General features: G+C 57.6%; 2 protein-coding genes across 2 annotated transcripts; both read left to right on the top strand.

The window, feature by feature from the left end:
* Nucleotides 1–26: 26 nt before the first annotated feature.
* NELFB (negative elongation factor complex member B) lies at nucleotides 27–10,819 on the top strand. Its single transcript, XM_035720422.2, has 13 exons — nucleotides 27–293; nucleotides 747–910; nucleotides 1,084–1,183; nucleotides 1,583–1,813; nucleotides 4,089–4,274; nucleotides 4,732–4,844; nucleotides 5,583–5,685; nucleotides 5,905–6,000; nucleotides 6,201–6,343; nucleotides 6,448–6,554; nucleotides 9,355–9,496; nucleotides 9,612–9,720; nucleotides 9,883–10,819. Exons 1-13 carry the CDS (start codon nucleotides 192–194, stop codon nucleotides 10,027–10,029), a joined length of 1,743 nt encoding a protein of 580 aa, XP_035576315.1. The 5' UTR covers nucleotides 27–191; the 3' UTR covers nucleotides 10,030–10,819.
* Nucleotides 10,820–11,232: 413 nt separating this feature from the next.
* TOR4A (torsin family 4 member A) lies at nucleotides 11,233–17,431 on the top strand. Its single transcript, XM_025475965.3, has 2 exons — nucleotides 11,233–12,560; nucleotides 13,240–17,431. Exon 2 carries the CDS (start codon nucleotides 13,277–13,279, stop codon nucleotides 14,549–14,551), a length of 1,275 nt encoding a protein of 424 aa, XP_025331750.1. The 5' UTR covers nucleotides 11,233–12,560; nucleotides 13,240–13,276; the 3' UTR covers nucleotides 14,552–17,431.
* Nucleotides 17,432–20,895: the final 3,464 nt, after the last annotated feature.

Below are 20,895 nucleotides of genomic sequence, written 5' to 3'. Positions count from 1 at the left end.
CGGCTGCGGTGCCGGCGGAGCGGCGCCGCGGGCGGGACCTGGCCGAGCTGGAGGGTGCCGGGGAGCGGGGCTCGGGTGGCCCCCGAGGCCCGAGCGAGCGGACTCCTGGGGGGTCTGCGGCGGCCGCGGCGGCACCGGGGGAGCGCGGCGGGGATGGGGCGCCGAGCCGGGCGGGGGCCGCGGCCTCGGCCATGTTCGCGGGGCTGCAGGACCTGGGCGTGGCCAACGGCGAGGACCTGAAGGAGACGCTGACCAACTGCACCGAGCCGCTCAAGGCCATCGAGCAGTTCCAGGTGGGGCCCCTTCGTTGCTGCTCCCCGCTGGAGGAGCCGGGGGTTCTGCGCCCTGCGGACGGATTCTGACCGAGTCACAGCCAGGGCTGCCGGCCACGTCCTCGCCCCCGCCTCTCCGGCTGCTGGTCGGGCGCGGCTGCTCCTGCGGTGCCTGTGGCCGCCCCCCCCCAACAGAGGCCGCCCCCCGCCCCCCCCCGCCCCGACCGCATCAGCCCCTCCGCCCCCCCAGCTCAGCCTCCCGCCCCCCCAGGCCGCCCCCCATACCCCCAGGCTGCCCCCCGACCCCCCAGGCCGTCCCCCGCATCCCCCCAGCCCCCCCGCCCCGTCGGCACCAGCCCTGACCCCCCCAGCCCAGCCTCCCGACCCCCAGGCTGCGCCCCCGACCCCCACCCAGGCCGCCTCCCGCATTCCCCCAGCCCCATCCCCGCGCACAAGGGCCCTCTGTCTCCTCAGACCGAGAATGGCGTGCTGCTGCCCTCCCTGCAGTCCGCCCTGCCCTTCTTGGACCTGCACGGGACGCCGCGGCTGGAGTTCCACCAGTCTGTGTTCGACGAGCTCCGGGACAAGCTGCTGGAGCGCGTGTCGGCCATTGCGTCCGAGGGGAAGGCAGAGGAGAGGTGGGTGGGTGACTCCACCCTGCAAAGTGAGCGTCCCTCTGGTCACGCCAGCTGTAAGAGGGGGGTCCTGCCTGTGGAGCCTCATCTGCTCAGCTGTCAGCTGTCCAGGGACAAGTGGGCAGCTGTTTCCCCATGGAACCTGTGATGCTGCCTCAGAAAGTGGGTCTTTCCAGGTACAAGAAACTGGAAGACCTTCTGGAAAAGAGCTTTTCTCTGGTGAAGATGCCATCCCTGCAGCCAGTGGTGATGTGCGTCATGAAACATCTGCCCAAGGTAAGAACCATGGGCGACATGTCCAGGGCATGCTCTGCCTGGCGCCCTTGCTTGGGAGTGGAGCATGCCCTGGATCCGGGGTAGGCGGGCATCTTAGTGCTGGGGAGGGCTCCCGAGCTGCCTGCCCCACGAATGACTCTGGGGCACATCCTCTGAGTCACACAGATGGAAGATTGGCAGGTCAGTTGGGTTGTGGGACCCATGGTGACTTGGCAAGAGCTGTTTGCATTCAGCTTGCTGCCTGCATCTGTGGTTCACGTCTCAGGTACCCTGCTGGTGGTCTCTACTGGGCGGCCAAGGCCTGCTGCCCTAGCTTAAGGGAAACTCACGGATGGTCTGGAGCTCACGGTGCAGCTCTGGGCCGGGTGCAGCTCACGAATGGTCTGTGTGGTCGGGTAGGTCCCTGAGAAAAAGCTGAAGCTGGTGATGGCAGACAAGGAGCTGTACCGCGCCTGCGCGGTGGAGGTGAAGCGGCAGATCTGGCAGGACAACCAGGCGCTATTTGGGGACGAAGTGTCCCCGCTGCTGAAGCAGTACATCTTGGAGAAGGAGAGCGCGCTCTTCAGCACTGAGCTCTCCGTCCTGCACAACTTCTTCAGTCCCTCCCCAAAGGCGAGGCGCCAGGGCGAGGTGAGGCGGGGGCACCCTGACCACCCCTCCTCACCCCTCTGCATATTTCACAGGGTTCTGCTCCTGAGATGGGTGGGCTTGGCTGCAGGGCTGGCCCGGGAGCTGTGGGATGTAAGCCTCTGGTGGTGGGTCTCTGGTTGGTGTACCTGGTGCTAGGTGACTCGGCAGGCCTTTCTGGTTTTCTGGTTTTCATCGTGTCTTCTTTTCGTCTGGGAAATTTTTAAGATTTTTTTTTTTAAGATTTTATTTATTCATGAGAATAACACAGAGAGAGAGAGAGAGAGGCAGAGACAGGCAGAGGGAGAAACAGGCTCCATGTGGGGAGGCCGATGTGGGACTCAATCCCAGGACTCCAAGAGCATGCCCTGGGCTGAAGGCAAGTGCTGAGCCACCCAGGTGTCCCAAGATTTTTTTTTTTTTTTTTTTTTTAAGATTTTATCCATTTATTCATGAGAGGCACAGAGAGGCAGAGGCGCAGGCAGAGGGAGAAGGAGGTTCCCTGTGGGGAGTGCAACGTGGGACTGATCACACCCTGAGCTGAAGGCAGATGCTTAACCACTGAACCACTCAGGCGTCCCTTTTTTTATGATCTTATTTTTAAGTCATCCTTACACCCCGTGTGGGGCTTGAATTCACAATCTCAAGATCAAGAGATGGATGCTCTACTGACTGAGCGGGCCAGGCACCCTCTCCCTTCCCTTCCCTCCCCTCCCCTCCCCTCCCCTCCCCTCCCCTCCCCTCTCCTCCCCAGAGGTTGGGGTATTTGCCTGGGGCACCCACAGTTTGTAGGGAGCAAACACTACAGAGTGAATGTCACGTGCTGGTGACCAGAGCTCAAGAGGTGGACAAGGGCTGCGGAGACCTGAGGTCACAGAGCAAGGTGAGGCAGGGCTGGGAATGAAGAGGAGGAGCCAGGCCAGGGTGTGAGCCCGGGCTCAGCAGAGGAGCAGGCTGATGGTCTGGGAGAGGCTTCTGTGGCTGGAGCGAGAGCAGATGGGCAAGTAGGTAGGGGATGAGCTCAGGAGGGCTGGAGGCCACTGTGGAGACTTGGCTTTTCCCAGTGAGTTGGGGGTCCCTAAAGTCCCCTGACTTGCTCCAACATGACAGCTTAACAGAGGATGACGGTGATGGTGGCAAGCCAACCACATCCTGGTTGAGTGTCACTGGGTGTTTTGTTGGTTCTTGGCTTTCTCACCTGGGGTTTTGTGCTTGGTTTGTGACGTGGGATCTGACCTAATGTTTTCTCCCAGGACCTGGCCAGTGATTGTAGTACTAGCTCCTGCCTGTGGTCTCTTGCCTCCTAAGCCAGGGTCCCCCTGTGGGGCCTGAGTCCTTCCTACTGTGTGACCTGCACCACTGCAGGAGGAGAGTGCTGTGGCAGGTTCACGTGTCACTCATGGTCCTCAGGGTGTGGCTCAGGCCCGGGGGCCATGGCTCTGTGCCCAGCTGGGTTGTGGTCAGGGCAGGCACATGGCAGCTCTCGTCCATACTGGGGGTACCCACTGGGTGGGTGCTGAGATGCAGGCTGCGCTCCAGGTCCACTGTGTACATCAGGGTCCCTGAGGCCTGCTAAAGAGGCCTTGCCCAGAGCCCTTGAGGTGGCTTGTCCCATGCTCACTATTTCTGCCATCCCTGCTCGTCTTTGCACTCAATGTCCAGCCTGGTGCTGTTGGGGTGCTATGGGGTCCACTGCCCCAGGTTGTCCTGTGCATTCTTTGCACCATTAGAGCAAGAGGTCCCGCTCTTGTGCACAGCCAATGTGCAGTGAGCAGCATTCCCTCATGCTGGCTGTGGCGGTGCGGCAGGAACTTTCTGCGTGGGGTGTGGGTTGCAGAGGTGGGTGGTCCCTGCCGAGGAATGAGGGCAGGGTGTGAGGTTGCCACAGGGCTTCAAGCTTTGGGAAAATCCAGGGAGTGAGGTGGCCCAGGCTGGGCTTTAGATAGTAGTGAGGTCTTGACTGTGTGGCCGATGTCTGTCATGTGGGCCTCAGTATCCTTGTTCCACCTGAGTATCCACGGGTCAGGCAGGTGGCAGACCTCCTGGGCGGCTCTGAGGAGTCAGGGTCCCAGGCCCGGGGCCTTTGAAAGAAGCTGGGGGATCTGATGTGGGCTTGCTCTCCTTCAGAACCAGAAATGCCACCACCTGACACAGAGAAGGCGTCTTGTGAGAGAGGATGCTCTTAATGCCAAACAAGTAGAAGGGCTGAGTGTGGGGATAGGGCAGTGCTGCCCCTGGGGCTGTTGGTGAGACTATGGCGTGGGGTCCTACCCTCCAGGTGGTTCAGAAGCTGACACAAATGGTGGGAAAGAACGTGAAGCTGTACGACATGGTGCTGCAGTTCCTGCGGACCCTCTTCCTGCGGACACGGAACGTGCACTACTGTACCCTGCGGGCTGAGCTACTCATGTCCCTGCACGAGCTGGACGTTGGCGACATCTGCTCTGTGGACCCCTGCCACAAGGTGGCAGCCTCATGTACCCCCCTGCCCCCCACCCAGCCCCTGCCCCACCTCTGCCCACCAGGCTCAGGGGCAGGGGGTAACTTCTAGGCTCCTGAGTCAGAGCCACCTGTACCTCCCTTATTTGCCTGCCCTATTTCTTCCCCTGCTCCAGAGTCCTTGGGTGCTGTGCTCCAGGGATGGTGCTTTCCGCACCGCCCTTGTCCCCTGCGTGGGTGTAGTGCAGCCTGTGACATCTGTGGTGTCAGGGTGAGACTGGTCTCTGCCCCGATGACAGGTCCCCAGAGAGGCACAGACATCTCCGTGGACCACCTGGCCCGCTGGGCATGTGACCATGCGAGGCATTGGGTTCTGTTGCTCACATGAGGCTTGGGCATGGGTCTTGCCTGAGCAGTGACTACAAGTGCCGCCTAGAGGCCATGGCCTCTGGTTACGTCATGACTGTGCTTCCTCTCCGCAGTTTACCTGGTGCCTGGACGCCTGCATTCGTGAGCGGTTTGTGGACAGCAAGAGGGCCCGGGAGCTGCAGGGATTTCTGGATGGAGTGAAGAAGGGGCAGGAGCAGGTCCTGGGGTAAGCACTGGCATTTTGCAGGAGCCCCCAGGGTCCTGTCCACAGCTGTCTGGACAAGCAGGCCGTGTCCATAGTTTAATATGCTTTAGAACTGCCTGGCACTTGTGCGCACGGCAGAGAGACCTGGCTGCTGGGGCTGAGGCTGTCAGAGTTTGGGGTGATCTGGGGCCTGGGTTGGGGCTCTGCTGTGTGCAGTAGTTGGGGCCTGTCCCAGGGGCCATGGTGCTGGTGGGATCTGGCTCCCAGCATTGCCTTCTCTCTGTGACCATCTCTGTGGGATCCTGGATGAGCTTACAGAATCAGGGTCGGGTTTTCAGAACCAAAACAGGAGCTTAATTTATTTGTAATTTTTATTTTTTTTATTTAAAAACATTTTAAAACTTATTCATTTGAGAGAGCACAAGTAGGAGGGGCAGAGGGAAAGGGAGAAGCAGACTCCCTGCTGAGTAGGGAGTCTGACATAGGACTCGATTCCAGGACTCTGGATCATGATCTGAGCTGAAGGCAGATGCCCAACTGACAGCCACCCAGGAGCCCTGAGAGCTTAATTTTTTAAAAATTAAAAAATTTTGGCTTTTTGGCTTTTCATTGTTTTGAGTAAGTTAAAGATAAGTTATGAACAGCAAAGTTGTTTTTGGAAGATATCCAGAGTGGGTGGGCAGGCCTGCTGTGTGTGGAGGGGCCATTCTCCCCAGCCTGTGGCTGTGCCAGGTTAGTGCAACATGCTCATCCTCACAGGGATCTGTCCATGATCCTGTGTGACCCCTTTGCCATCAACACCCTGTCGCTGAGCACCGTCAGGCACCTGCAGGAGCTGGTCGGCCAGGAGACACTGCCCAGGGTGAGCGCCCTGCGTGGATGTGTGAGTGTGGGCAGCCGATGGCCAGGTCTGTGCTGCCCCAGTGAGTGGACGTGCTCCTGGTGGATGGTGGGCATGTGGAGCCTGGGAGCAAAGCTGATGCTTCTGGCTGCAGCACAAGGACCCTGCTGGGCTACAAGTGATTTCGGTGGGGGAGGGAGGCCCGGGTGAACACGTGCTGAGGCCCTGGCCTTTCCATAGGACAGCCCTGACCTCCTCCTGCTGCTCAGGTTGCTGGCCCTGGGCCAGGGGGCGTGGGACATGATCGACAGCCAGGTCTTCAAGGAGCCCAAGATGGTAACAGGACTCGGGTGGGACTGTTTCTGCGGCTTTCTTGAGAGGGTCTGTGGGGCCAAGGAAGTCAGCAAGGTGGGGTGTTGGGAGATGGGAAGGAGGGACAGGCCTTTAGGCTGATGTCCAGGAAAGACAGATGTGAGGTGGGCGGGCGAGGGGTGGGGTACGCTGCAGGACCACTTGTGGGTTTTCTCTTGGCCTAGGAGGTGGAGCTCATCACCAGGTTCCTGCCCATGCTCATGTCCTTTGTGGTGGACGACCACACCTTCAACGTGGATCAGAAGCTCCCAGCTGAGGAGAAGGCCCCAGTCACATACCCCAACACGCTTCCAGAGAGTTTCACTAAGTATGGGCTCCGGGAGAAAGGGTGGGGGTGCCCTGCTGCCCTCTGGAGCCCCTCCTGGCTTCATAGAGCATGCAGCTCAGGGTGGCCCATCCATGCTGGCCCAGATTTCTGCAGGAGCAGCGCATGGCCTGCGAGGTGGGGCTGTACTACGTGCTGCATATCACCAAGCAGAGGAACAAAAACGCGCTCCTCCGCCTGCTGCCAGGGCTCGGTGAGTGTGCAGGCAGCTGCCCACATGGTGCCCCGACACCCCAGCCTCATCCCACCTCCTAGGGGTAGGCTGGCCTCGAGTGTGGGTCTCAGTCTTCTGGAACTTGTTTGGGTGCAAGAGCGAGTGGAGCCCAGCTTGGTAGATCAGACCTCCTGTCACCCCATTACAGATCCATGGTCACCGTCTGTGGAAGGATCATTTCCGCTGTGGTGCCACAGCTGCCTTTTATTCTCCCTGCCAAGGGAGGTGGTACTCTTCCAGTGCGGAGCCTGAGTCTGTGGCTACCTGATGTGGGGGCGGCATGCTTTGGGCAGGAAGACGAGGGAGGGGCCTGAATGGATCCCTTCAGGTGGAAGCTGCAGGCCCAGCCAGGGAGCAGGGTGTTGGGGCCTCTGGCCCGGGCTCGTCTGTGGTGTTGAGGTCGCTTCAGAGGGACATGGGGTCCCTTATTAAGTGTGTTTCTGGGTCACTGACAGGCCTGAGGATGGTGCACGTGTTGTGCTCCCAGTGTTCTGTTTGGGGAGGAAGCTGTTTGTGGCTCTTAACTTACTTCCAGCCTCCGTCTAAGTGAACAGCACGAACTGATTTTCTTCCGCTCTGGAGACCAGAAGGATGAAGCGAGTGTCCTGGGGCCACGGCTGAGGTGTGGGCAGGCCCGACTGCTGGGGGCAGCAGGGAGAATCTGTCTCCCTGTGTCCAGCTCCCGGGGGCTGCCCAGCCCTGGCTCAGTTGCTCTCACCCCTGCATCTCACCGACACCACCCCCTACCTCCTTCTTAGGGGACACAGGGCTGACCTGGGTCACTCAGGATCATCTCCCATCTGGGGGCTTCTTAACCTTGCGAGGTAGCATGCTCACCAGCCCCTGGATTAGGGCGTGGACCTGTCCCGGGGTCGTCCTCCTCTTGGTCACGGATGCTGGAGCTTTTTTGTGTTTCTGGAGATTTCCAAGAGTGCAGTTACAAATAGCTTGCATTTGTCATTTTTGTTCATTTCAGTAGTTTGTTTCTTTCTCTTGTCTGATGGTATTGACTAGACGCAGCGGTGTCCTGCATGCATTGGGAGCATCAGCATGTCCTTGCCACCAGTGGGCATAAGCTTAGCAAGAGTACACTTATTCTTTGATGTCATCAGTGGGTGCTAGGAAGATGCAGATTTTAAAAATTCCTTTCTGTTTATTTTTTAGCTTTTTATTATGGGGATTTTTGATGAAATCACAAGAGCATGGTGAAGTCCTGTGCTTACTAGCTCCCTATGTGGGGGCCCTGGGTGATGGTCTAGACCTAAATCCATGCTGCCAGCACAGCAGCTGTGAGGGATTCAGCAGGTATCTCTACAAGACAGTGGTGTTAGCACAGCTGCAGCATGTAGTCACATCTGGGGCCAGGTCCTGGCAGTGGCCACGATTCCCTAATTGTCTGTGACATTCTTTTTTGGTTTTTTTTTTTTAATTTTTAATTTATTTATGATAGTCACACACAGAGAGAGAGAGAGAGGCAGAGACACAGGCAGAGGGAGAAGCAGGCTCCATGCACCGGGAGCCCGACGTGGGATTCGATCCCGGGTCTCCAGGATCGCGCCCTGGGCCAAAGGCAGGCGCCAAACCGCTTCACCACCCAGGGATCCCATGTCTGTGACATTCTTATATGGATGGTTTGTTCCCATCAGGATTCAAACAAGAAATGTGTCCCTTCCCACTTCCCTGTTTCCACCTCCAAAGGGTGGCAGGCTTTCGGGTTTCTCATTGTCTGTAGGGTTCTGTGGGACTTGTGGGAACCAGGACACGTGTTTTCCATTTGGGACTTTGCTGGTGGTGTCCCCTGTTGTAGTGACTGCCCCTGGCAGAGTGTCCTGTCCAGTCAGATGTGTGGCAGGAGTGCGCTCCAGCTGTGTCCAGTGGTGCCCCGGTCTCCTCACATTCTGGGTTCTGCTGACATCCGCTGGGTCCATGGTCACAGAGTCCCCTGGCAGCATTTCTCAAAGCCTCTGCTACAGCACTTGTGTCCACATATGTGTCCCCGTGTGGCCTGTTGCCATCCAGCTGGGTCTCTGGCCCTGTTGGCTGCATGCAAAGGTGTTCCTGTCTCTGCTCATCATTGAGGTTCCTTGGTAGTCACTTTTGCTGTTTCTTTTTTTGAAGATGTTACTTATTTATACATGAGAGACGCAGAGAGAGAGAGGCAGAGACACAAGCAGAGGGAGAAGCAGGCTCCATGCCCGATGTAGGACTCGCTTGCAGGACCCTGGGATCATGCCCTGGGCCAAAGGCAGACACTCAACCACTGAGCCACCCAGGCGCCCCATGCTTTTGCTGTTTCTTTTACATTTTGGAGTCTGTGGCTTCAAAACATGAAATCATTTTCTTTTGTGGTCTATTTTCCAGAACCAGTGCTTGCTTCGGCAGCACATATACTAAAATATATTTTCCAGAACTGTGCAGATAGCAGTCTGGTAGGACTCAATGGGTGGTATGTGGCACTTGCCTGGGTTTCTTTTCTAGTTTCTGGTCTGTTTAGAGTTTTTCTCTCCTGGAGTCTACTTCATCCAGAGTCCCTTGGCCATTGGTCATGGTGACAGGCTCTTCTGCCGTCCCCAGCCCCGTCCTCGCACCGTAGCCCTGCTTCACTGCCTAGGTCTGGGCCCCTGGCTGCCCCCTGCCCTGCCCCAATTCCAGCTTGTAGGAAAACTGGGCACCACATCCTCAGGTGACCTTGCCACTTTGCAGCCTCTCCACTGTCCACCTGTGCAAGGGTAAGGGTGGCAGGCTTAGGGAAGCTGACCGACCCCTGCTGTGTTTGCAGTGGAGACCTTTGGTGACCTGGCGTTTGGTGACATCTTCCTGCACCTGCTCATGGGCAATCTGGCGCTGCTGGCTGACGAGTTTGCCCTGGAAGACTTCTGTAGGAGCCTCTTTGATGGCTTCCTCCTCACAGCCTCACCCAGGTGCCCACCTTCTGCCTATATCTGTGCTGCTGGGGCCAAGTCGGTGAGGCGTGTGGACACCTGGGTAGGGAGGGCAGCTCTGGGCCCCCTGTAGTGTTGCCGTGGCCTCTTCCAGGAAGGAGAATGTACAGCGACATGTGCTGCGGCTCCTCATCCACCTGCACCACCGGGTGGCCCCATCGAAGCTGGAAGCCCTGCGGAAGGCTCTAGAGCCCACCGGCCAGGTGAGTGCCCCAACCCTCAGCCCATACCCTAGGGGCCACACTGCCTGTGGTGGCCTCATCTTCCTCGTTGGCACAGCCCCTGTATGGACCTGACCCAAGTGACCATGGGGTCTGCTCCGAGCAGCTCTGGGCCTGCCCCAAAGCCACACACTTTCCCCCCAGAGTGGAGAGGCAGTGAAGGAACTTTACTCCCAGCTCGGCGAGAAGCTGGAGCAGCTGGAGCACCGGAAGCCCAGCCCAGCCCAGGCTGCAGAGACTCCAGCGCTGGAGCTGCCCCTCCCCACCGTGTCCACACCGGCTGGGCTCTGAGCCTTCACCAGGTTGCTCAGAACTCGACAGGCTTCCTGGTGGTTCTGTGGCCTTGGCCTGAAGGAGCTCCCCTAGAGCTGGAAGTGTCAGGACCCCACCTCTCCTGGTGGCAGATTGGCTGCCCCCGGGGCCAGGCTGGGCAACCCCCGCCCTCGGACATCCTGCATGGGGGGCACCCTTCTGGGCCTCAGCCCACCCTGACCTTGATCTTGGGGCCGGTTCTTGCTCCTCATGGGCTCCTGTGTACATCTTTGGAGGACAGCACTGGTCCTGCTGTGCCCAGCCTGGCCCCGGACACACTCCCAGGCTGTGGAAACCTCTGGTTCACTCCTGCCAGAGGAGTGAGGAGTTTCCATTTTTGTAGGGGAGACAGGTTGGCAGTAGTTGGAATTAGGAAAAAGCTACCATGGGGAGTGGGCAGGGTGCCGAGGCCTGAGGCAAAGGGGAAGGGGCAGCCCAGCCCTATTGGCCTGGATTGGCAGAGTCATGTGGTTTGCTGGGTCCAGTCATCTGCAGATTGAACCCAGCTGCTTCTGAGGAGCTTTTGTTTCACAGTGGACAGTCTGGTTGACCCATGGCCCTCCAGGCAGGGAATTGTTTCTCCCCTGGCCAGCAGCGCCCTGTGTAGTGGGCTTGGCTAAGGAAAGCACAGGCGACCCACTGGCTGCCTCAGTTTACCCTTGGAGTGGTATGCTCCCTGTTGCTCAGCTGCACCGTCTTGCCCACGTGGGGGACAGCCGTTGCACACAGTGAGACTTTCATTTATGTAAATAAAAAGTGTTTGGGTAAATCCAGTGGATGAGCTGTTGATGGGCACCCCTGTGGGTTGGATGGAGTGCAGGTGAGCAGGTGCCTTCTTAAAGGCATTTTTGCCCTTGTGGGCCACAGTCTGGATGCTTGGCCCTGCCCCTGGAAGCAGGGACATTCTTAGGGAGGAGACATCTGTGGTGCAGGTGCTGGGGGGTGGCCCCCTTGGAGTTGCTTTCATTTTCCCCAGGAAGCAGAGAGCCAGGCAGGACCTCACCCCTGCCCCCCATGCCTCCAAGCTGGGATCTCAGGGCATGGGCAGGATCTAGACAATGTGGCCCCCTCCCCCCCCCAGTCCCAGGAAGGCTGAGAGCACAGCCGGCCCATGTGGTGGGGTGGTGCCCAAGGCCCCAAGCCCCTGCCCCTGTGCAGAGGAAGGTCCTGGGGAGCCAGCTGGAAAGCATGCAAATAAGTGGGGCTTTCTCGGTGCAGTGACCCTGCCCGAGGGCATTGCAAGGACAGCAACTCCCATGCATCACCAGGACTGTGAGTCCCATACTGGATGGAATGAGGACTCCCAAGCCCGTGACCAACATTCCCCAGGTGGAGGTCACGCCTGCTGGTCAGAGAAGTGGAGGAAGCTACAGAGGCAGTGCTGGGTGGGGGGGCCTGTGTGGGCGGGGGGGGGGTGCTGGAGAGGCACAGGGAGGCTCAGAGCATGAGGTTGGGAGGACCATAGGACAGCCAAGGGACTGGACTGCCTCTGCCAGAGGGACACAGGGCCAGACTAGTTTGGGCGCAGTACTGATTGGTGAGCCCTCTTAGGGCCGGAGCCTGGGGCTTTGGTTGGTCAGAATGGGAAGAGCAGAGGGTCACTCAGGCCGTCTGTGCAGAGATGGGAATAGGGCTGGGGGCAGGGACACACGAGCCCCCACCTGCCACATCTTGGCCTAAGTTCTCTAAATTTGCTCCCTGACCAGAATGCTGAGCTATGCGTGGGGGGTGGTTAACCCCAGCTCTAGAATTTATGCCCCGGTGTTAGGTCCTGTCCTTGGGGTGGGAGGGCTCTAGGTTGAGGGACAGGGGAAAAGGGAAGGAGACAAGGAGAGAATGGAAGAGGAGGATGAGGAGAAGGAAAGGCGCTCTACTCTGGGAGCCCCCCAGGTTGGGGTCAGGGGAGGGGAAGAAGGGGGTGGGGGAGGGGAACGAGGATCACGGAGCTGCGCAGATGGCCCCCTGCATGCCCCATGTGCTCTTTCCCTGCACCCCTCCCTGTGGGAGGTCAGATGCAGGAGAGGTCCCGGGGTAGGTAGGGGTTCCGTGGGGAACAGGCTGAGATGCAGCGGCTGTGGGATCCCTGGGGGGGGGGGTGCCCCCTAGCCTTACCAGAAGGCAAGGATGGGGCCAGGAGGGCTGCAGGGTTGAGGAGGGTAGGTGACCCCAGGCCTGGGGACCTGCGAAGCAGCCAGACCTCCCCCTCTGGCGCCTCAGTCCAGCCTAAGTCCCGCCTGCTTGCCACACCCCTGACTCACTTCCTTTGCATGGAAGCGGAAACCTCCCCAGAGCTTCCTCCCCTCCTCCCGGGCCCCAGGGACCCACAGGTGCTACTCACTCTCCTCCGTCCTGGCCTGAGCTGGCCCAGCTGGGCCCTGACCCCACTGGGACCCTCCCCAGGAAGCCGGCATTTTCTGTGTCCTGAGTTGCAGCCCCAGCCTCTGGCCTGGGGAGGGGGCTGCCCTTGGTGGGCCAGGGGCCAGCCAGAGCTTAACCTGACACAGCTGCAGGTATGGGGCAGGCTGGGGGCGTGTGTGTGTGTGTGTGTGTGTGTGTGTGTGTGTGTGTGTGTGTGTCCTGCATCTCTTCAGCTCGGTCTCCTCCTCTGGCTCTTTTTGTGCACTTTTCCACCCCACCCCGCTGGTTTCTGGGGGCTCCCTGCTGGCCACTGTATGTGGCCACTGGAAGGATGTTGGGAGGATCTTGGGGGTGCGAGGCCTGCGTCTGTCCAGACAGCAGAAATTCGGGCTAGTCCCCCCGCAAGTGTTCTTAGTGTGCAGGGGAGGTCTCTGGAATCTAGGGGTGCTCGGCCCTCTGATGCCCCTGTTGGCGCTCGGGAGTCGGGAGGGCCTCCGGAGCCGGGCAGTGGGAGCTGGGGCCAGGGTCGGGCAGCAAGGTCGGGCCTTGACCCTTCTTCACCCCTAATTGGCGCCTAGTTGGCACCGACTTGGTCTCCAGGAAGCCGGGTGGCTTCCCGATAAGCTGCGCCCTCCCCCTCCGCCACTTCCTCAAGGCCGGCGGCTGTTTATGGGAGGACCCGAGAGATTTGCCTTAGGGCCCCGAGGGGTGCCGCTTCCTGGTCTGCGGGTCGAGGGGAGCCCGGGACCCCCTCCCCCGCGCTCTGGGGGCCTGGGGGGGGCAACTTGCCCCGGGCGGAAGTCTGGAGATCCTCCCGCCTTTCCGTTGCAGGGAGGGCGACCTGCATGCAGAACGCCGCCCCTGCGCCATGGACGGCGGCCAGCCCGGTCTGGAGCCCGCGGCCCCGGGGCCCAGCATCCCCGGCCCGAGCGTGATCGCGCCCCTGCGCGCCGTGGTCCGCCTGCGCCGCCGCGTGTGCCTCCTGCGCAAGCGGCGCCTCCTGCCGCCGGGCGCCGGGCCTGCCTTGGGGCCCGGGGCGCCCAGACCCGGCTGCAGCTCAGGGGCGCCGCCCGCCGACCCGGACCGGCCACAGTTCTTCACCTTTGACGGCCCGGCCGAGCTGCCGTCCCGGACGCCGCGCAAGAGGCGCCGGCGCAGCCGCGTGGTGCTCTATCCCGAGACCTCGCGCAAGTGCCGGCCCCACGCCGAGCGCCGCAGCCGCGCGCAGCGCTGCCTGCTGCTGCTTGTGGCCATCGTGGGCTTCCAGGTGCTCAACGCCATCGAGAACCTGGACGACAACGCGCAGCGCTACGACCTGGATGGGCTGGAGAAGGCGCTGCAGCGCGCCGTGTTCGGTCAGCCTGAGGCCGTGGCTCGCATAGTGGCGCTGCTGCGGGACTACCTGGCCACGCACGTGCACAGCCGCCCGCTGCTCCTGGCGCTGCACGGGCCCAGCGGCGTGGGCAAGAGCCATGTGGGCCGCCTGCTGGCGCGCCACTTCCGCTCGGTGCTGGAGGACGGCGCACTTGTGCTGCAGTACCACGCACGGCACCACTGCCCCGAGGCACGGGCGGCGCAAGCCTGCCGGGAGGAGCTGGCCGCGCTGGTGGCCGACGTGGTGGCGCGGGCCGAGGTGGAGGAGAAGACCCCGCTCGTGGTACTGGACGAGGCGGAGCTCATGCCCCCCGCGCTGCTGGACGAGTTGCACGGCTTCCTGCAGCCGCAGCGCGCCCACCCCTTCCACAACGCCATCTATGTGCTCCTCAGCGGCGTGGGCGGCGCAGAGATCACGCGCTTCGTGCTGCAGAACGCAGCCAGCGCGGGGCCCCAGCGCCCTGATGCCCACCTTGAGCCGGCTCTGGCAGCCGCTGTGCAGACCGACGAGGAGCTGCGCGCGCGTCTGAGGGTGCTCCTGGTCCGCGAGCACCCGCTGTGGCAGGCCGCGGCCATCGTGCCCTTCCTGCTGCTGGACAAGCAGGACGTGGTCAGCTGCTTCCGGGATGAGATGGCCGGGGAGGGCTTTTTCCCGGAGCAGGCCCGTGCTGAGCTCCTGGCGGCGCAGCTCAGCTACTACCGGGTGGCCGGCCGGGAGTTCTCTGTCACTGGCTGCAAGCAGGTGGTGGCCCGGGTGAACCTCTTGTAGCGTAGGCACGACTGGACACGGTGGCTACGAGTGGACACAATCCGAGGTTTGGGTTGGTGGTGGCAGGAGGAGGGACGGGGCCTGTGCATTGGCCTGAGGCCCCTAATAAGTCTGTCTCTGGCCCCTCCCCAACCTGTGGTTTGCCCAGGGACCTGGGGGAGCTAATGGGCTGGGTCAGTTCACCCCCATCAGAGCCCCCAGTCTGCCTGTGTAGGGTCCCTAATCCAGTCGCTGTGCCTGAGCGCGCCCTGCAGGTGGTGGGGGAGGTGCACCATCCAGGGTCCAGGCTACAAGGATGCATGATGGCCTCAGAGAAGGGCAGTCCCCTGCAGCTGGCTCTGACCTCTGCTGTGTGGGGTGCCCGCCGCAGCCCTCAGACACACTCATGCATGCTCTGTTCAGCCCTCGCACACTTGCCAGCCCTGCAGGCCACAAGCCCCGGGACTTCTCCAGCTGGGGGAATGGGGGGTTCCCCGGGTTCCCCCTGGACTCCTGGAAGGCCACGGGCTGCGTGGGTCTCCACACAGCAAGGCGATCCAGGGGACTCCCCTGAATGCTTTGGAAGGTGAGGGGACTCTCCCAGAGAGATAGGGGCGCTGACCTCTTGGCCCCCCGCCCTGGGCAGCAGCTTGCTTCAGGACGCTGAACTGGGGAGGCTTCAAGGTACAGACCCCTGAGGCTCAGCTGCAGAGCTCTGCAGGTTTTCAGGCGCCATAGGCACCCTTTGCATGTGGCTCCCAGAGGGCAGTGGTTGCGTCCACGTGGCCCCCACCAGCTCTAGTGGCCCCCGCTGCCCATGAGCCCTGCGGTGGCCTCCGTGCTCCCACCTGGTGGTCTTGGGGGTGTGTTCCTGGTGCAGGCCTGGCCCACCCTGGGGGAGGGACATGTCCCCACCCCCCACCCCTCCCCATGGTCCGCAGACTCCCCCTCCCCGTGCTGTCCACCCCACCTGCCCTGGCAGTCGTCGGGCCCAGGTAGCAAAAGCAGGAGGCGCCCGGCAGCCCAGAGAAGCTCTGTGGACCCTGGGGTGATGGGGTTTGGCGCAGGGCAGGGAGGTGCCCCAGATACTGGGGAACTGTGTTCCCCAAGGGGCTCTGGGGGGGATGGCCAGTGCATCCACCGACCCCACATGCTGAGTAGCTGGGGAAAGAAGCCCTGGAGTCTAAGGCTGAATGGGTGCCAGGGTAGCCCATGTCCAGCCCGGAGGTCCTAGGCCCTGACCCCCGGGCACCCAGGGCATGCTGCTCACTTAGCCTTCTCTTTGTCACTTTGTTCTGTGCCTTTTAGTTGTCCTGCCTTTTTATATCTTGCTTTATTTTTATTTTAGTTTTCTGGTGCCCCCGCAACTCCCACCACGGCACACAGCGTCCCGTCTGTAATGGGTTGGCACTTATACCCTGAGCCACTTGCTGTGACCAGCTGAGGGCCAGCCCACCCTCTGCACCCTCAGGCCAGTCTCACCAAGTAGGGCAACACTGTCCTCTTATCCAACCCCACATATGGGACATTATTTTTATATTTAATGTTTACTGATGTTTAAATTTTATTTTACTGATATATTTATGAACGAGTTTCCTCTGTTTTGGAGGCTCTGTAATTCCCATTGTGCTGTAAACTAGCTTCCCAGGTTCTGTACATGCCTGTGGGACTGTTCTCATGCTGGGGCACCACGCTGCCCCCATGACTGCGGCTTCTTAGTCTGTAGAAGTCAGGACAGCTGGCAGGACGTCCTTCATGAAGAGTTACTTGGCTCTTGGGCTTTTTTCACTTAGAACTTGGTTTTGTCAATTTTTTTTTTTTTTTTTTTTTTTTTTAAGCAGGGTCCATGCCCAGTGTGGAGCCCAAAGCTGGGCTTGAACTCACAGCCCTGAGATCAAGGGTCTGACGCTGAACTGAGCCACCAGGCGCCCCTGACTTTGTCAGATTCTTTGGAAAACCTTTCAGGATTTGAATTGGGCCCTCACGGATCCACAGGCCAGTGAGTTTGGGAAGTGTGCTTCCATCACACAGCCATGCAGTCACCAGGCTTGATCGCACACACGCGTTTGACTGGACTATGTCATGTTCTGCTGACAGGTCTTGCTCACATTTCTGAGATTTATTCCTTAAAACCATAAAGCATTTGGTTGATGTCACAAAAGGTCAGCGTTGTATAATCTAACATACACCTGGGAAAGTATATAAAGCAAAATCTGCATTTGAAGCTTTATCACAAAGCTACATCCCCCATACTGGTGGGGATGTGGGATGGGCCAGGCACCTGGACGCTCTCAAGGCGGCCCCACTCCCTGGTGCCCCCTGCCCAGCCCAGCAATGACCTGACCTGCCAACCCCTCGAATCACCACCTTCTGCTCTTCCCACTTGAACCACCCAACTTCACAGCTCCAACCAGTCTGTTTTACTTTGTTCTTCACTTTGCAACTTTCCTGTTTAATTTAAACAAAAGCAAAAACAGCTCGATTGACGTATCATTTATACACCACAAAAGTCACTCCTTTTAAGGGGATGATTTAATGATTTTTAGTAACTTTGGAGACTTGTGCCACAATGCAGGTGTGGGATCTTTTCACGACCCCAGAATGATCCATCCTGCTGCTTTTCTGTGAATCCGTTTCCACCCCTTCCTCAGGTAACCACTAATTCTGTCTCCCAAGGTTTAACCTTTTCTAAAATTTGGCGTTGCAGGTATGTGGGCTTTTTAGCTTTTTGTGTCTGACTTCTTTCACTTACTGCTTTTGAGGTTCACCCAAATGGGTAGGGCTTGCCTTTGTGGGCGCCTTTCTCCGCATTACATGGACCAGAAGCATCCCATGCACATTGGGGTTGTTTGCACTTGTTGGCTATCATGAATAAATTGTGCAAGGGACATTTGCCCCAAATTTCTTTGTGTGGACGTACGTTTTCCTTTATCTTGAACAAATACCAAAGAGTAGAATGATTGAATCATGTGAAAAAAAGTTTTGTGTGATTTTTTTAATTTAAATTACCAAACTGGGATCCCTGGGTGGCGCAGCGGTTTGGCGCCTGCCTTTGGCCCGGGGTGCGATCCTGGAGACCCGGGATCGAATCCCACATTGGGCTCCCGGTGCATGGAGCCTGCTTCTCCCTCTGCCTGTGTCTCTGCCTCTCTCTCTCTCTCTGTGACTATCATAAATAAATTAAAAAAAAAATTTTAAATTACCAAACTGCTCTCCAAAGTGGCCAGTACCGTTTTACACTTACACTTACCAGCAGTGTGTGGAGTGATCGCTTCTCCACATCCTCGCCAACGCTGGCTGCTGACAGTCAAAAACATACAGCTGGAATATGTAAAGAGCTCTCGCAACTCAACAATAAGTGAAACCAAGCAAATGAAGTAAATGTCTGATGAGCACATGGGACAATTGCTCAACACCACTAGTTATTAGAGAAATGCAAATCGAAACCACACACCAGGATGGCTGTAATAAAAAAAGACTGTCGGGACACCTGGGTGGCTCAGCGGTTGAGCATCTGCCTTTGGCTTAGGGTATGATCTCAGAGTCCTGGGATGGAGCTCTTTACATATTCCAGCTGTATGGTTTTTTTTTTTTCTTTTAAGATTTTATTTATTCATGAGACAGAGAGAGAGAGAGAGATAGGCAGAGACACAGGCAGAGGGAGAAGCAGGCTCCATGCAGGGAGCCAGACGTGGGACTCAATCCCGGATCTCCGGGATCAGGCCCTGGGCTGAAGGCAGCGCTAAACCACTGAGCCACCTGGACTGCCCCAGCTGTATGTTTTTGATCAGATCTATGTTCCAAATAATTTCTTCCAGTCTATAGGTTGTCCCTCAATTTTCATAACTAAAAATGTCTTGAACAGCCAATGTTTTGAATTTTTATGAAGTCAAATTGTTCCATTTCTTTTTCTTTCATGGATCACACCGTTGTACCTAAGAACCCTTGCTTAACCCCAGATCTTAAAGATTTTTCCCTATGCTGTATTCTAAATGATTTTGAGTTTTTAGCTCTTGCATTTATGTCTATGAGCCATTTTGAACTAATTGGTTTTTTATTATTTTATTTATTCATTCATCAGAGACACAGAGAGAGAGGCAGAGACACAGGCAGAGGGAGAAGCAGGCTCATGCAGGGAGCCCAACGTGGGACCTGATCCCAGGTCTCCAGGATCACGCCCTGGGCTGAAGGCGGCTCTAAACCGCTGAGCCATCTGGGCTGCCCTATAATAGTATTTTTAAAGTTTTGTTTTCTATGTTAATGGATAGGACATGGAGATACAATTGATTTTTTTAAAAAATTTTTTTATTTATTTATGATAGTCACAGAGAGAGAGAGAGAGAGAGAGGCAGAGACATAGGCAGAGGGAGAAGCAGGCTCCATGCACTGGGAGCCTGACGTGGGATTCGATCCCGGGTCTCCAGGATCGTGCCCTGGGCCAAAGGCAGGCGCTAAACCGCTGCGCCACCCAGGGTTCAATTGATTTTTATATACTGACCACATCGCATGACTGGCAATTCACATGTCTGCTGCAAAGTGACAGGACACAGCTTACCCTGCTCATCTCTGGAGAAAGGGAGGCCTTGGCCTCAAGCACACAGCCCTCAATGCAGTGAGACTGCCACGTTCCCCTGGGTGAGGCTGGCTCTGTGGACACTTGGGGTCGAATTTTCCATCCTTGGGGACTTAGCATTCAGGAGGAGGGGGTGACACTGGCCATGCTGGGCCCATTTGGGAAATGTGCGGGGTAGGCCTGCAGACTTGCAGAGGTGGATTTGATCCGTTGGGGGACGGGCCGGCCCATACTCCCCAGCGTTTTCTGAGGTGTCTCTGTGATGCCAGCACCTTTATTGAGGACAAAAATTCTGTCCACCATCGAAACATTACCATTGAGAACTAGCCTGTTGGTTTGTGTGGTACCAGCCAGATTTTTCTGGAGGAAAAAAAAAAAAAAGACAAGACTGAGCCCCTCAGAAATTGCTGAAACACACTGCATTTCAAAAACCAAGTGTCAGAAGCAATGCCAAGAAAGTACATCCCACACAAATCCTTTTATATATAACTCTAGAACAGGCACAAATAATCCATGGTGAGAGAAATCAGATCAGCAGTGATCTGGGGTAGAGCTGGGGGGAGTTGACAGAGAGAGGCATGGAGAAGGTTTTTGGGGTGATGGAAATATTCCCTATATTGAGTATGGCATGAGTTATGCAGGAGGAAACATCGATCAGTACCTACCAGGCTCTAAATGGCTGCATTTTATTGAGTGCAAATTATACCACAATACAGTTGATTTTTAGGAATATAAATGATAAACCTAACAATTTTCTTTTAGCTTCGAATAAAATAAAAAGCCACCACAAAAGGGCATCACAGAAAACCTTGAGGAGAACTTTATTAACAACATGACCTTGAGAATTCAAAGTGCCGGGTTACTTATTACTTTCCTCCACGATAAGGGAGAGGAAGGTTAAGGCCACAAGAACCAGGAACAGAGGACTGAGGGGCAAAGGGCCAGTTCCACCTGCAGACCCTCTGCACTCTCTGGGGTGTGGGAAGCAGAGGGTTCCTGGAGCCCTTTCCCAGCTTCAGAGCCTCTTTGGATTTCCTGATGGCTCCATAAGCACTGTATTGTTTGCTCGGCAGCGGCAGCGTGCTGTTCACCGTGGAACAGAGGACCCGAGCGCACAGCGGGCCTATTCGGCAGGGCTCCGGGGGCTTGCAGGTGTACACGCAGCGCCTGCCCTTCCTGTCTCCTGGGCCAAAGAGTAGAATGATTGAATCATTGAATCATTGAAGCCTGCAGTAGGCTGGGTCAGGCTCAGGAGGCCCCTGTTTTCTTCCTGTTCGGCCATCGTCGGACAGTTTTAATCTCTAGAAAGTTCCTCAGTACAAACTTCCAAACCTACAGGATTGGGTGGATTTGCACCCGGGAAGAGCAAGACAGAGCAGAAAGCACAATCGCTCTGATGATATAGGACATGCTGGGGTTCCGAGCAAAGGATCGATGAATTCCTGAGATGTTTTTGGTGCACACAAAGGTGGTTTTATTAGGAATGCCTGGGTGGTTCAGCGGTTGAGCATCTGCCCTCTGCTCAGGGCGTGATCCCGGGGTCCTGGAATCGGTCCCAAATCGAGCTCCCTGCATGGAGCCTGCTTCTCCCTCTGCCTGGGTCTCTGCCTCTCTCTGTGTGCTCCCATGAATAAAATATATATATATATATAAAAAAAGAATGGTTTTATTGCCAGCCTGGGGGTGGGGGTGGTGGTAGAGATAAAGACGTTTTCAAAGGAACCTCTATATTGAGTAGACTCACGGTCCTGGGCGGTCGGGCTAGGATGGTCTGTTGCGCTCAATAGTGTCC

This window comes from Canis lupus, chromosome 9, assembly GCF_003254725.2.
Source record: "Canis lupus dingo isolate Sandy chromosome 9, ASM325472v2, whole genome shotgun sequence".
Lineage (NCBI taxonomy): Eukaryota > Metazoa > Chordata > Mammalia > Carnivora > Canidae > Canis > Canis lupus.
This window is presented reverse-complemented; position numbering and strand designations above follow the sequence as displayed.